A 15,545-nucleotide genomic window follows, 5' to 3' on the forward strand; every position below is an offset into this window, starting at 1 on the left:
TCTGAGCTGTCACAATCTCGACGTTATAAAGAATATTGCCACAGTATGTAATGGAATATGGAGCTCTGAAATATCCAACTGGCATTGTGGGAAAAATAGTTGAGAAGCGAATGAACACACACACATATATATATATATATATATATATTTACACATGTTAACTTTCATTTCAGGCAGTGAGAACTGTCTTAAACTGCATTTGAACTTCCTACAGAATAGTTTGCTGAGAGGACTTGCAAATCTGTTTTGATCAAAATGATGAGAGACACATACAGTAAGGATCGGCACTGAGGCCTTTCACCAGCCACATGTCAGGTCCAAAGACCAGCACCTCCCAGTGGTCATGAGCGAGACGGTCCTCGATACCAAAAGTACAAATGGTGGATCTAAAAGTAGCATAAGAAAAAAAAAATTTTTTTTAAATGGAATCTTGATGTTATATCAGTATTACCACAGTGTGTAATAGTATCGGAAGTTGATAAATCTCCAACTGATGACAGAAAAATTGTTGAATTCAATGGAAATAAAAGTGTTTTTGTCTCAAAAACAACGGATCATATTCGATCCGAGGACAAAGCGTCCACCGAATGAGAAGTGCCTCAGCAGTTATTACAGCTCCATTACCGTTCCGTGCCAGGAATATTTACCATAGCAGAGTAGAACATCAAGTGACATTTATCATTTGACTGGGAGCAGTTAGTTCCCCAAGTCTGCGACCTTCATTGCCGCTAAAATCTGACTGAACAGTTCCTTGTTTGCAATTAGGATCTAGTGACAGTTGGGCATCGGCCGAGCGGCGGGTGAGCGAGAGTTGACACGGCCGACTAATGAAGAACAGCGAGCGCCGGTGGGAAAGTATGTGCACGTTCACGTTTGTCTCATGAAGTGATGCTAGCTCACGTTCCTTTCATGGAGGTATTAAAAAAAAAAAGTTAAGTTCAGTAAATCGCTTTAGGGGCATACGTTTCACATGTTTGTTCCCTCAAAAGAGTTTGAATTCTAGAATATAATACATGTATTACAACAGAGGCAGAACTCAGTTGGGTGTGTCATTATGTATCGTTCCTGTATGAAGTCAGACAGGACATTTGTTCCATTCATTGTGGCTCATTTTTACTTATTTACTGAATTAATAGTCAAATATTTTGAGTAGGAGAGTGTGTAGAATGCACACCTTAAAACTGCCTTCTTGGCTGCTAGAAATATCACCGCTGCAGGGGAGGAACCTCCATATCAAGCTCTTTCAACCACCACCGATTCCAAAATACATTTGGTAAGCCATTCGAAGGTGGAATCTGGTGCAGGTGTCGCCGTGTCTCGACGGGGTGATGGAGTACGAGCTTGACGGGTGGCGTCTTCAGGCTCTTGGGAGAAGAAGATGAAGCTCCCGGTTCAAGTTTAAGTTCCTATTCTCACCAGTGATCTGTGGCTACTGACTGAATGAACAGAATCCATAGAGTCGCTATGACTCCAGGTGTCTGGACTCCACCTGAGGAAAGTGGCGGGAAGCTCAGTCACCTGGGAGTAAAAGGCTAAGCGCAGGACCACTGCTACGCGACATATTAACAGGATGTCTAATGGACTGTCAGCTGATCTACATGTGATATTTGATCCACCAGGACCAAATGCAAATTTTCAATTGAAATATCATAGGTATCATATATTCGACTGAGCTCAATGGGGACCTCAGGTGGAAATAACATCTAGATGGGAATCTCGAACGGTTCCTCCACCCATTGTCAACATTTCCCGGGGATCTTATTACATTCCCATCAGAAGTAATTTCTCCCACATTCTGCCCACACAGCAGCTCTCACTGCGCTCTTCCAGCACTTCCCTTTCACTTCAGCTGCTGCTGCTCTTCTGTCCCGCTGACCGTCGTCTCCTTCTGTTCTGACCTCTGTCCATCACCATGTGTGCCTGAACCCTGACCCCATCTGCTTCTACCATCTCCACCGGTCCTCCTGCCTCGCTCGCACTTACGCACACATATTCTGCCTTGGTGGCTCCACCTCACTTCTAAACATCAAGACAAATCCCAGATCAAACCTCAGTCTCGGTCACGTATATGTCCGAAAACCCTCCGCTTTGAAAGTGCATTGGTTTCAGGTAGGAACCTTCAGAAAGAAGCCGCCATCGTGCCGTCACCCTGGAGCAACCTTTGGAGGTCGTCCATCTGTCTGGAACGTGACCGTGACTTTCCAGGCTGGGACCAGCCCACAGCCACCTTTAAAAGAATGAGACATTAGACATAAGCAGAAGAAAGAACATCAGGAGCGAGCAGCGTTTCAAAGGCAATCTCCTATTTATATGACACCAGAGTGACATTTAAGGAAACAAAACTTCACATGCCATTCAGGGCGACGAGAGAAGGGCAAAGAAATGAACCACGAAATGAAGACGGGGAAACACACTCTGGCATGTGTTGTAACATCGCCCTCCTCTCCGTGACCTTCCCATCTCTGAGAATTCTTACTCTAATACATGAGTGTATAAATATAATCTTCTCACACCATATTGCCGATCCACCGAGTCTCACACGCTAGATTTTCTATGGCATATTGCATATTTCGAACGGGAGTGGCAGCAGTCAGGAGGGAGGAAAACGGAGGAGACGATAAGGATGAGTTTCCTCTCCCTATCAGCTACAGAAACACTCAACAGTGTTGGACACTCAGCAAGTGTCTTGTCATGGGTGTGTGTGTGTGTGTGTGTGTGTGAGAGAGTCCACCTGAGCTCCAGCTTCTCGTGACTGGGATTTAGACATGAAGGGTTGGTGCAGAGTTTCTCACAACCAAGACACATATTTGGAACTCCTCCTTTTGTATCGTCTTCTAAACATCTTGCTACAAATCAGCAGACCTGAGCCAAATAGCTTGCTAACGCTGGGGTTCTTGGGTCGGGCAAACGCCGCTGGAATAATCCTTTAAAACTTTAAAACTAAAACGTGATGTAGTTGGGTCACAAGGGGAGGATTTACTTTGTACAAGGGTTCAGGTTTAGGGGGCGTTTCCTGGTCATTCTCACACGTCTAGGCGTCATATATCGACTAGTAACCAGTGGACTTTTGGGTGCCATGCGGCGGCCCACTGTAAGGTAAGGTAGAGGACCTCATAAGATCATGAGCTTCACCATTCGCACCAGAAGGTCATACATAGTCAAAGTACCAGCACAAGTAGTCATGACAGCCTACGATGGCCCCGCCCACATCCATCCAAACCAACTGGAAGGGAAAGATTTGATGCAATTGAGGCTGATACGTCAACATCCTTTGGGGGTGGGCAAACCGGTCCTCAGAGGGCCGGGGTGGGGCCGTTTTTTTGTTTTTGTTTCGACCCATCAAGCACTCACAACTCCACCAATGAGCCGTCAGCTGAAACAAGCAGCACCAGACTGACACACTCCTGAGACACCTGACTGGTGAAAAGGTGTCCTCTGGTACCGTGTACCCAGCAGTGACGTCCCCTGTCTCGGAGAGAAGTGAGACGCCGCCATGATGTTTGGTGTCGAGACAGTAGCTCTGACACGAAGACAAGACGTTGAGTGAGAAGTGTCAGAGATGCAGGTCCTCATTGGGAGTGAGAAGAAACATCTCCTCGATAATTCCTCAGTACATCTCACGTGGTGAGGACTGGAGACCATGTTAGGGAGGCAAGATGGTTTACGTTCAACTGCAAGAAAGAATGTTGGAGACAGAGGCACCTGGTGGCTGGAGATACCAGCAAGTGGTTCCTGAATACAATGAAGGGTCTGACCAGGGAGGGCGATCGAGGCAGTATTGGATCTGGTGGGCCACTTCCATGCTCCTGAGATCCGCTTGTATTCATGTGGAATACTAACCGCGAGGGCAAGAAAGTTTCTCAGAGAGATGTTTTCCTTCTTTCGTCAGAGGAATTCAAAGGGCAAGAAGGTCACAGAATAAGTGCACCAGCTGCTAACTGGGAGGCAAATTAAAGCTTTTTATCAGCCAGAATAAATAAGTTTAGAGACGTTGAAGAAAACTAGGAACAACACGTCTCCTTTAGCTGCTGCAAAAGAGTCATGATGCTTTAGAGGGTCATCGCCATTCAATCTGCTCCATGGAAGAGACATCAGAGCATGACAGACCGAGCTGAGGAAACACGTCTCATTTTCTCAAGGATTTGAAGCACTTGGAAAGGAAAAGAAAAGGCACCTCAGGTGTGTCTATCCGACCGTGCCCGAGGTCAGGAAGATGAGAGTGAGGTCATAGATGAAATCGCGGGTGAGAAGAAATTCCTCTTCGCTCCAGGAAAGATCGAGAAAGATCTGCAGGAGGGGCATGTGAAGGGCATCAAGGAGCCATGAACGGTGACTTCACAGAGAACAATCCCCTCAAAAAAAAGCAGCAGGAAAACCTGGTCTCCAATCTGGAGGCTAAACTGACAGGTGACGAGCTACACAGGAGTCAAAAGTCTCAGGTAAATGGCTTGTTTGACCCAGGTCTGCTGTCATTTCTATATTTACCAAAATCTTAAGGAACAAAAATGGAGGCCACTGAAGAAAGTAGGGAGTGTTTCCACGACACATATTCTCTCAGCAGCCGCAGCCACAAGTCCATTACTCTATTTAAGGAGGCCCTTTTTTCCAGACTTGTCCAGCTCTGAGGCCCTCACACTTTCACAGCAGACAAAGGCTTCTACATTCAGACTGCATCACAAAATAGGACTCTTTTCAGTTTCACATCAGAATCCACTCAAACGAAAGTGCAAGAGGATTAATGCTACTTTCAGTTGCGAAAAAAAAAAGCGCTGTACAGAGTCCAATCCGATCATTCCCCAGAACAGAGTTGCATGAAGTTAATGGCGGGGGGGGAGCGGGGGCTATTTCTTGAAAATTTCCTTCAGCGTGGTTCAAGTCTGATCTTCGTCCCGTCCCTGTCATGGCTCTTCTGTGTTTCAAAATGGCTCGAATTCACCACCCGAGGAAGCTACATCATCTGAAGCCGAGTTCCCACGATGCTAAAAGGCTCAACCTTTCATTCGTATCCACGAAACATCTCCTCATCAGATCGACCATGGACGTCGGGACAAGTGAGACGGCGGCCGTCCCACGAGATGCGTCTCAAGCAGCCAATCCCCAGTGAATGGCTGAGAGACCTTTTAAACAGTGTCTTCTATTTAGCCCCGAATGAGGAGTTTCGGCGAGTCAAAGCAGCAAAGCGTTTCATCTGTTTCTCTTGTAGCTTGGGTCTTTGGACTGGCTGCCGTTTTTTGTGCTTAATCCTGTAACGCCATTGTCCCTCTCTCCGCCACCCACTCGCCGAGGATTAGACAAGCAAACTTTAGCATCTACTCCTCGAAGCTCATTATTCCTGGCTGATGCTTTTGTGTGGCCTAAAGAGCCTGTGCTGTTGCACTTCTTGATCGGCGGAGGGGAGGCAGGCGACAGCAGCGACGTCAGAGAGAGGCTGTTGAAATGTTCACTGTGTAAGGCGTGACAACAGCCGTCGGCCACGGTTCCTGTGACGGCGTTGTCCGCAGAAGCATCGGCGGGGTGCCGCCGAGGGCAGCCAGGACTGGCACCGCAGCTGCTGTGGCTTCTCTGGTGCCCTCTCCTGGCTCGGAGGTCGAATGTAGCGCTGCGTTGCTTAACCAGAGGAGGCAACGGGGAGTTGAGGTCACAAGTAGGGGAGATGCTCAAGCCCTCTTCCATGGTGGTCCGCACGCTTCCATCGGAGGAGGCCAAAGACGAGTCGCTCGCAGAGGGCTGCTGAAGACAAGACAACAGGGAGGAAGGAATGTGAATTCAAACCGCTTATCTGATGCATAAACACACACACACACACACATATACATATATATATATATATATATATATATATATATATGTCTTTTTTTGGGGGGATTTTGATCACTGTCAGGATCGTCCATTGGATCCGCTAAAGATCTACAGGGGGACGCCATCTTGGTTTGGGGCTTGTGAATGACACATGACTTAACAGAGTAAGGACATTTCGTCAGGTCCCACGAATCACCAATGACTGATCCCACAGTTGCCGAGGCGTGGTACACTACTCACTACAAGCCTCTCCACCCTCAGCTCCAGCCTCATGCGTCACCAAGCTTCCCACTTTGGACCCTGTTCCATCAGGATTCACTGCTCCACCATGCAAGCATTGGTGCTCCATGAGCATTAAATGGGAACAGTAACCCAGCAAAAACACCTCTTCACCCGTCTGACCGTGTCCACTTTCTTCATTCATTTTCTTCTCTTGGTCCACGGCGTACAAGCATCATTTGAGATCGTCGTTCCCCTGACGGCTAGGCAAATAAGATGGCTGCTTGGAACCATCATATTTCCTCGTCCATTTCGACCTTTTTTACATTACATTCATTGAAAAAAAAAAATCCAGAGGCACGCAACCAATGGAAGCCCCGTCTTCAGATAAATTTGGTGGAATACTGTCCAACAACACGTGTGTGTGTGTGTGTGTGTGTGTGTGTGTGTGTATATATATATATATATATATATATATATATATATATATATATATATATATATATATATATATATATATATATATTAGGGGTGGGATTTTATTTAAAAAAATTGTGATTAATTCATCTCAATATATCACAGTTTAATGGTATAAGAATATTTGCCACAAGAAGCCACATTTTTTATTTTGAATGAATTTGGTATATTAATTGAAACGACAAAATTATGTTTATTTTGCATCAGTTTGACAATAACGCAATAAATCACAATGGTGGCTATATTCAAGTTTTTATGAAACTTTATTTCAAGATCTTTTAATGTCTTGAAAATATTTGTCTTAAAATGAAACTTGCCCCCCATCAGTCCAAGTATTTCTCCATGTTTGTTGTTGCTGTTGTTCTCATCCTAGCTGCCACGTGTCTGGTGCATCAGTGGGATCAGTGGAGCAGGAGCTCCTGCACTGACAAAGGTTCCCTGTTGTCTGGAGGGCAAACTGTTCATATATATATATATATATATATATATATATATATATATATATATATATATATATATATATATATATATATATATATATATATATATTTATTTATATACCCCTAACCTCCATGTCTTTTTCATTTAGTGGTACCAAAGGAAAGTATTTAACATTCTGCCACAAGCACTTGTCAGTGGTTTGGTATTCAGAGAGCAGAAAGTGTGTTATTGTTTTTTTTTTTCCATAAACAGAAAACAGCAGGATTAAACAATAGACTGAGAACATTGGAGCGCAGCCACAGCCGGATACGGAGTGATAGAAGGCACCGTCGGCATCTAGCCGGGGGCTCGGCAGCCTCATTAGCCGAGCAGCAAAGAGCAGCTCCGGATCACAGAAGCACTCCGACGCAAACTCAACTCATCGCACAGGTAGAGAGAAAGATGGGGAAACCTGTCTCCATGGTTACAAGTGAACTCAGATCAGGGCCGTGTGACGCGGGAGCTGCAGGAAGGGAAGCGACTTGTTTGATTCACTTTGAAAACAATTACAGCTCTAATTGGTGCCTTGCGACGCATCTCTGGGAGTCGACTCTCCGATATTAAAATGAAACTGCAGCCAAGGTGTGGATGTCTGGCTCCTGTGGAGGAACGCCTGCGGTGGCGGATGACATCACGTCAGCGCATTAAAAACAGTCATCTTTCATTAGAAGAACAAGAAGAAGACTGACATCAGAAAGTGTGAAAGTTACCTCGCACCCACTTCACAATAGATGAATACACTTTACCTTTACCTTTCACGCACCACAGTTCCCATGTAGAGGGTCACTGCAAAGTCAGTCACCATTGTCACAAGCGTGTTGGAGGCAAGTGGGAGGCAGCAAATGATCGCATTGTGTAGTTTTTGAAGTTTGAAGCACTGGCTAGCAGGGTATATACAGTAGTGATACAACCGGGATAGAGTCAGTGGCGGGGGGTCAGGCCTCCTCTGCTGGCCCAACATAACCAGAAATCATCAGCATATTTATGAGAAAAGTGAATTTTATTTTTAATGCATTTTCCCCAATATATATATATATATATATATATAATATATAGTATTTATAGCTTGTGTAGTTATGTTGAATGAGATCAATCCAAGGCCTTCAGCAGCAACAGTGCAGGCGCAGGTGGCCTCAGAGTGAACAGACCCATATAGCTGACGGATACTTGTGATAGCCAATCAAATCACAGCAAGGTCATCTGGCTGGCCTCACGTTGAACGTGACTTGCACGCGTCCTGTGATTGGATACTCATACCGCCAGAAGGCCCTGTTGTAAAATGCACGACCCGCCACTGGATAGAGCAGGTCATCCGAAAGGGAGTACGGTGTCTTTACCGGACCAAAACGAAGCCTGAATTCATCCTTTCAATTCCACTGAAGAATAAAAGTCCCTTTAAAGTGAGAAACGGGAAGAAAGGATGAATCTCCAAAGAGTGGTATCGCGCTGTTCGGTAATGTCATTTCCTCAGTTTTTTTCCTTTCTGTTTTTATTGCTGTATTCCTTCCGGATCCTTTCCTGTACCTTTGTTTTGTTTACTCCCAGTTGTTTCTGTTTCCTGTCTCTGCTCATCGTCTCATCATCCTTCCATGGATATCTTCCCTCCGACGCCAGCTACGTTTGCCAGATGGTAGCTTCGAGTTCCACTCAGTTAAAACTTCCGTGATCTCGCTCTTGTCCCTGACCTTTTCCAAATTTCCCTCCGCGCTCGAATTCCTATTCAGCCATAACTTTCGCTCCTCGTTCTTCCTCGCTCCACTTTCGTTTCTCTCCCAGTTTCCATTCGGTCCGCGTGTGAGCTGTAATCTCACTTTTTAGTTATATCTCTGTCAACTTTATTTTGTGTTGTGTGCGTGTGTGTATCCACCACCACCACTGCGCTTTCTATTGATTCGCGACCTCCTTGACTGTTTTCTGTTCCCCCAGTTAGTAGGCTGTGATTCTAATTCGCCTCTCTTGTTTTCCAGATTCTTCCCAAGTCCCTGTGTGTTGATCCTGGTCTGCGTTTTGGTTCCCGGCACCTTTAGTTATAAGTTGTCGATTTATTTTGTACATTCCATCGATTAAATCTTGTAATTTAATCACGTGTTCCGTGTCCTCGGTCGACCAACACTAACTGCACTTGGGTTCATTCATCCGGCACCAGGACAGCTGGGGGAAGAGACCTAGACTATGCATACCAGCGACCAGATCCAGTGTCTGGACTTCACCAGAGGGATAGGGTGACAACCTTTGTCGTCTAGTGGAGTCATGAAGGACACAAATGTCTTCTATCAAATGACGATGAGAAACAATTCACTGACTAATATGTACAACTCAAAACTACATGGTAGCCAGAGAAAGGAGAGAAAACAGACCCAAATGGATTTTACAAAACCTACCTGACAGAGTCTGCTGTTGGCTTCAGATAAGCAGAGAGAAGTCCAGGACGTTGGACTGGTCTGTCTGGAGGGCTCTCTTACTCCAGCCCCAGCACCAGTCTGTTGGAGGGCAGTGACTGTGGGGTGAAGGTGAAGCCGTCCAACGCCGCTGCAACTTGAGGCCTCGCCGTCTGTCAAGGGAGAGTTAAGGAGAAATGCCTGGCAGGAATTGGGAGTTGAACCAACAGTCGCCTCAATGAATGTACACATCGAGTGTTTTATTCTGAGAGGAGGAAGGATGTTGGGGAAGAGTTTCCAAGGCATAACAGACCAGGGCTGCGGCACTAACAACAGCAAGTAGAAGGCTAATCATTGAAATTAATTTTCATAACGCAAAACAAAAACAAGCGAATCAATCAAAGAAAGTACCATTTCCAGCTGAAAATTTAATTCCCCAGCTCCAATGATCACAACATTGTGTAGGTCACAAACAAGACCTCATTTAGCATGACTTTAAATAGGGGCGTATGGATGACGCCCTTGAGTCTGTGTGTGTGCGAATGTACACGTACCAGTCATTTCAATGATAATATCAATGACATGCCAATGTCATGACTTAATGAAATCCTGGTGGTTAAATACCACAGCAGGCTCGTGAAATAGCTGCTGGGGATTATGAATGAGGGACGCTGACGGAAGGCAACGTGAGAGAGAGACTGGGAAAAATGGCCGCCGTTCCGCGGCCGGTAGGAGTGTATTATACTGTGTGTTGTGGCTTAGAGGAGTCTGTGGGGTGTTAGACTCTCGCCCCACCTCACCTCCTGGGTCAGCGCCATCCTCCCTCGTGGTACTTGAATCGCACCCATACCAGGCTTAATGCCCATTTATGCTAAACGTTACATATGGAGCCTTCTGTCCATGCTCCGCCTTCATTTCCTCCGTAGCTCTGCGTGTTCCCACAAAGCTTACGGACACAGGCCAAACACCGCAGTACCACCGGAAACCATGGGAGGCAGTGTTGCTGTCTAAAAAGATAATGGCGGAAATTCTCGTGATTTCGTTAACATCCTCACCGACCACCGCCTCCTACGACGCTGCCTCCGTTTTCCTCTTTTGTGCAAGAGCGACATGATCAATACTCTACAGTTGCCATGTTTGTTTTGCAGTTTGTTGCTGTCAGAAACCTTCGACTGTGGGCTGCTCCCCCTGGTGGATATATTGGTGAACAGCAACACCAATGCACTGAACACGTGGAAGCAAGTGATCTGTGACGTTAACATTGCTTGAAAAGGACGGGCACAGTTTTGTGCGTGAGGGGAGCATAAATGGCCTTTATGCTAAGGTAGTGTGATGTACTTTCATCAGGTCTCCTCATTTCCTGCCTTTAAATCTCCTTTAATAACTCATCCTGCGACTCCATCTTTTGTGTGGTCACCACCGCGTGTGTCCTGAGCATTTTTATCCAAATATATGTTGTAAACCTCGGCACATTTGTACCACACTGTACAGTGGAGCACTTGGTGCAACGCTGTTGTGTGAAACGTGCATTTGTCCCATTAAATGGACGAACTGGGTTCATTGGTCAAAATGAAAACTGAACTGAACTTAAATGAAAATAAATGAATAAACAGCAGAAGATTTCATTTAGTGTATTTTACTCCAAAATATCTACGTAAACTAAATGAGAAATCAACATAAAATAAATAAACAAACAAAAAAACGTTGCCATCATGAACGAACTCTGGTATTGAACACACATTAAAAAATGTTTTGGGGGGACGTCAATGCCAACAGGTCGCCGTGTGTTACGGGGCGCACCTGTCCATCCACTTCATAACTACGCCCGCTCCATATCTAAATGAGTCACCGCTCCCCACCACCCTGACTCCCCATATGGCTTGAAACTAAAGCCTGATCTCTTTGGAGCAGCTTTTCATTTGAATGGTCGTGACGTCTTTGAAAGTCAGGGAGGATAATGTGAAAAGCCAGGAAGAGTTGAAAGAGACAGATAAAGAAAGAGGACATTAGCTGATGAGGTGGCAGTGTAATAAAATACCCTCATCATTTTCCAGATGATGGAAGACAGGCGAGAGAAAGAAGTGCGGTTCTCAGCCTGACCTTCTTCTATATATTCTAGATTTAAAGAGAAAGAGTTCATAAAAAAGTCCAAACACACAGCAATGGACCTCTTTCATTTGAGGTGAGGTTCATATTTCACAATGCAAACTGTAAAAAAAGTGTGACTCTCACCCAGGAAATTCATTCTCACTATAGATACCAAGGAAACTTTTGGATGTCTGTTCAGGAAAAACTCCTCTGACAAAGATCCATGCTCACAGCGAACATTGATCAGATTGAAATAATCTGAATAGTAAATATCAATAATTGGAAGCTTCATTTTCATTTATTCAATTCCGCATTGTGATACATTTTCACTTGGTGCTCCTCTCATCTCTCATTTACATCACCTCTGTATCGCCTACATTTTATAACCTGAATTTAAAGACATTCAAATGCAGCTCCTCTTAAGAGCCACCGGGGAAATCTCTTCTGGAGAGTCGTCGGATACGATGTGACAGAGACTGTCATCCAATCTAAACCAGGTCCAACTTCACAGTGAAGGATTCCGCAGATGAGTCGGAAGAAAAGGCGAGCGATAGTTGGACCCTCAACTTTAGTTGTTGGTTCTCATCAAGTTGCTTTACCAGCATGGGGTGAGCTGGGATTTTGACCCCCCAATATAGAGGCAAGTTTGACAAGCAGTTTGACAGTCATTGTCAGCCAAGGACGCAACGTCCTGCTGTTCTCCAAACTGACACAGCTGCAGAGGTGGGCGGAGCTGCTGAGAATTCTTCTACTTCTTTCTCTTTCAGCTTCTCCCTTCAGGGGTGACCACAGTGGATCATCCTCCTCCATCTCCCCTTGTCCTCTGCTTCCTCTTCTCTCAAACCTCCAAACCTCATGTCCTCCTTCACCACCTCCATCACTCTCCTCTGTGGCCTTCCTCTCCACCTTCTGCCTGGCAGTTCCAACCTCAACATCTTCATCTACCAATGTACTGGCTCTCTCTCTCTCTCCTCTGTACATGTCCAAACCATCTCCATCCAGCCTCTCTGACTTGGTCTCCTAAACACCTGAGCACATGTGCTGTCCCTCTGATCCTATCATCATCCTGCTCACTCCCAGAGAGAAGCTCAGCATCTTCATCTCTGCTACCTCCAGCTCTGCCTCCTGTCTTCTCCTCAGTGCCACTGTTTCCAAACCATACAACATTGCTGGCCTCACCACCCTTTTGGACACTTTCCCTTTCATCCTTGCCGACACCCTTTTGTCACACATCACACCTGACGCTTTTCTCCAATGATTCCATCCTGCCTGCACCCACTTCTTCACCTATCTCTCACACTCTCCATGGCCCTGGACAGTTGAGCCTCAGTACTTCAAATCCTCCACCTTCGTTATCTCTGCATCCTGTAACTTCACCTGTCCACTTGGCTCCCTCTCATTCACACACATGTATTCCGTCTTACTGCAGCTAACCTTCATTCCTCTCCTTTCTAAGGCAAACCTCCACCTCTCTCGCTGGCTCCCTGCTCTCACCACAGATCACAATGCAAACATCATGGTCCAAGTGGCTTCTTGTCTAACCACATCTGTCAACCTGTCCATCACCCTGGCAAACAAGAAGGGGCTCAGAGCTGAGCCTTGGTGCCGTCCCACCTCCACCTTGAATGTCACACATGTCCTGCATCACTCCAACATACTTCTCATACAATACCACAACTCTTCTCTTGGCACTCTGTCGTACGCTTTCTCCAGGTCCACAAAGACACAACGGAGCTCCTTCTTGAAATAATTCTGCAAATTGATCCAATTCTGCTGTGAAATCCAAGTTCTAAAATATTTTGGGGAAACAATATGTCTCCAACTCTTAGAAGATCAGTTATAGCTCTCATTGGCCTACATCGCCAAGTTTTTGGGCTGAAAACTCGTGGCAAAGAAGACCCCATAACACTGAGTTTAGTATTCAACAGGACTGTGATGGACTTACAGTAAGGCCACGAAATGTCAACGGGGGCGATGCAAGTGTTTTCAGCAAAGCTTCTTAGGCTGCGCAAGTTAGTTATCGTTGTTACCGCTCTATGAATAACACTGCATATCACAAGTCTATGACTGTGTTGTCGACCAAGTGGTACCTTTGCATTGCGCTGGGTTTTGCCGCTCCATCGAAGGAGACTCCTTCTGAGGCTGCACCTCCATCAGCTCCTGAGCATCCTCCTCACCTTCATCAGCGGAGAGATGAATGGCCCTCTGGGTGGGCAGCTCCTCCAAACTCTGGGAGTCACTGCTGCCCGTCTGCAGAAGACAGAGAAGACCAGAGAGACTTGTTAGGCCCGCGACCGAGGGTTAAATGGGCCCTGAATTACACCTTTTCATCCACAGAAAGGGGTTGAAAGCGGGACACGTATTCCAAAAAAAGTCTTTCTTCCATGCCGTTTCGTTTCATCTGTCTTTACATGTCTGTCTAAAAGTGTTGAAAGGAAAGCACTGTTGAAAGCAACAATTGCGGCTGGTGCTGGATCAAATGAGCTGAACCCTGAATGGCCGTGCGATGAAAACATTTCAGTGCGAGGACACACAGCAAGGCAGGCAATTTAAGAGCCCAGTAGGGGACACTCACATTCAAGCCTCATGAACAGAAGATGAAAGACCGCTGACCTGACTTGGGCCCCCATTGTGTCACAAAGAAACGGATTACACAAGTGTTTGCTAAAACTGTCTACGGCTGTTTGTTAAAGAGAGAGAATATTGGAGGACCAGAGTCACAATGGGTCACAAGATTTCTCCCGACATTCAGACCACAGCACAACCTTAGCACTAACTTTGTCTCCAACCGGCTCCTCGTGTCCACCTGAGAGACCAGTTTCTGATGGTGTCCTTCCTAGTCACTCCCAATGACAACCACTGTGACTCTTCCAAGTCTGCTTCGCGAGTCTCTAACAGGTCTTACTACTGTCCAACAAAGCTTAAAGTCTACATACCACTCTTCATGGAGTCCACCCCACCCTGTCTGCACTCTCCTCTTCGCCTCCCTTGATCATATAATAATCACTTCCTTTGATGACAGTTATGTTGTAGTCGAGACTGAGACAAGAGCGCATCGATACCAAGTCCAAGATCAAGACCGAGACCACATTGGATCCAGAATACAGAAGCAAAAGAAACGGTAGTCATTTTTTTTAAAGCGTTCATCGGAACAAACCAGTAGTTTGTTGTCCATTCAGTTTGGGCTTAGTCTCGACTCTGTCGTGGACTTGGTCTCTTTCTGATGTGGTCTCAGGCTAGTTGGACTCGCCCAGATGAGACCGGCAAACCAACTTAAAGCATCTTAAACGGTCATCAGAGTAAGCGGAGCCTCTGTACCAATAAGAATAGCTGACTGTATTTGCGTACCTGACTGCCTCTCACCAACAGTTGGTAGCTGCTGCGATCATCCAGACTGAGGTCATCCGGAAGCTCCGGAGACAACGACTTGTCGGACAGCTGCTCGGACATCAGTGATGCCTGCTCCACCTCGGCGAGTCGGATCTGAGCCACATCCAGAGAAGTTGCACATCAAAGTCAGATGAGAGATTAAGAAGAATAAACCATACAAATTCAGACAAATAAAACACCTTTTCTTGAGGATGCCCCTTACAGTCCTTGCAGACAGGAGGAGAAGAGTAGTGATGGAAAACTGAACCGGAGAGGTTGTCAATCATGTCGCCCTCCAGGGAGTCTTTTATCAGAAGCGACACACTGTCCAGCCACTGGCTCTCCTGCAACAGAAACGTTCACTTTCTTGGCTTTTTCTTTTCACTCCTGCTTATACTCTGACATCGCGGTCGTCTCCACCCTGCCTGCACTCCCTTCTTCACCACGCTTGATCTCTGTCTGTTAGTTTTGATGCTTGCTCATTTTGACTCCCTAAATAGCTTCAAGTCATCTCACATTTCTGCAGAATGTTGTTCCTTCTCAAGCTCAATTCAAACGTTACCTGAGCTGAATGAAATCCAGCAGCTACTGTAATGGGACGTTCACTCTTCCGTCAGTTTTACATTCTTCCCTGGACGGGTTTGCATTTTTATAAGCAGGTACAGCTCCCTCCTTGGCAAACTCTGAAAAACGCACAGCACTTTTCTGGCAGTGGATGGAAATTCTTTCACAGCA

At 45.9% G+C, this 15,545-nt stretch overlaps 1 protein-coding gene across 4 annotated transcripts in view; it reads right to left on the reverse strand.

The window, feature by feature from the left end:
* Window positions 1-314: 314 nt before the first annotated feature.
* Window positions 315-15,545, reverse strand: part of LOC128753508 (voltage-dependent T-type calcium channel subunit alpha-1I-like) — a 167,884-nt gene continuing 152,653 nt past the window's right edge. For 3 of the 4 annotated variants that reach the window (XM_053855287.1, XM_053855290.1, XM_053855286.1), the window contains 5 exons: window positions 15,011-15,154; window positions 14,790-14,924; window positions 13,532-13,691; window positions 9,357-9,526; window positions 315-5,730 (listed from right to left, as the gene is read on the reverse strand). In XM_053855287.1, coding sequence (XP_053711262.1) covers window positions 5,185-5,730; window positions 9,357-9,526; window positions 13,532-13,691; window positions 14,790-14,924; window positions 15,011-15,154 — 1,155 coding nt within the window. In that variant the 3' untranslated portion in view covers window positions 315-5,184. The remainder of the gene's footprint in view (window positions 5,731-9,356; window positions 9,527-13,531; window positions 13,692-14,789; window positions 14,925-15,010; window positions 15,155-15,545) is intronic. The other variant, XM_053855289.1, reaches the window with a different exon arrangement.

Source organism: Synchiropus splendidus, chromosome 2 (assembly GCF_027744825.2).
Source record: "Synchiropus splendidus isolate RoL2022-P1 chromosome 2, RoL_Sspl_1.0, whole genome shotgun sequence".
Lineage (NCBI taxonomy): Eukaryota > Metazoa > Chordata > Actinopteri > Syngnathiformes > Callionymidae > Synchiropus > Synchiropus splendidus.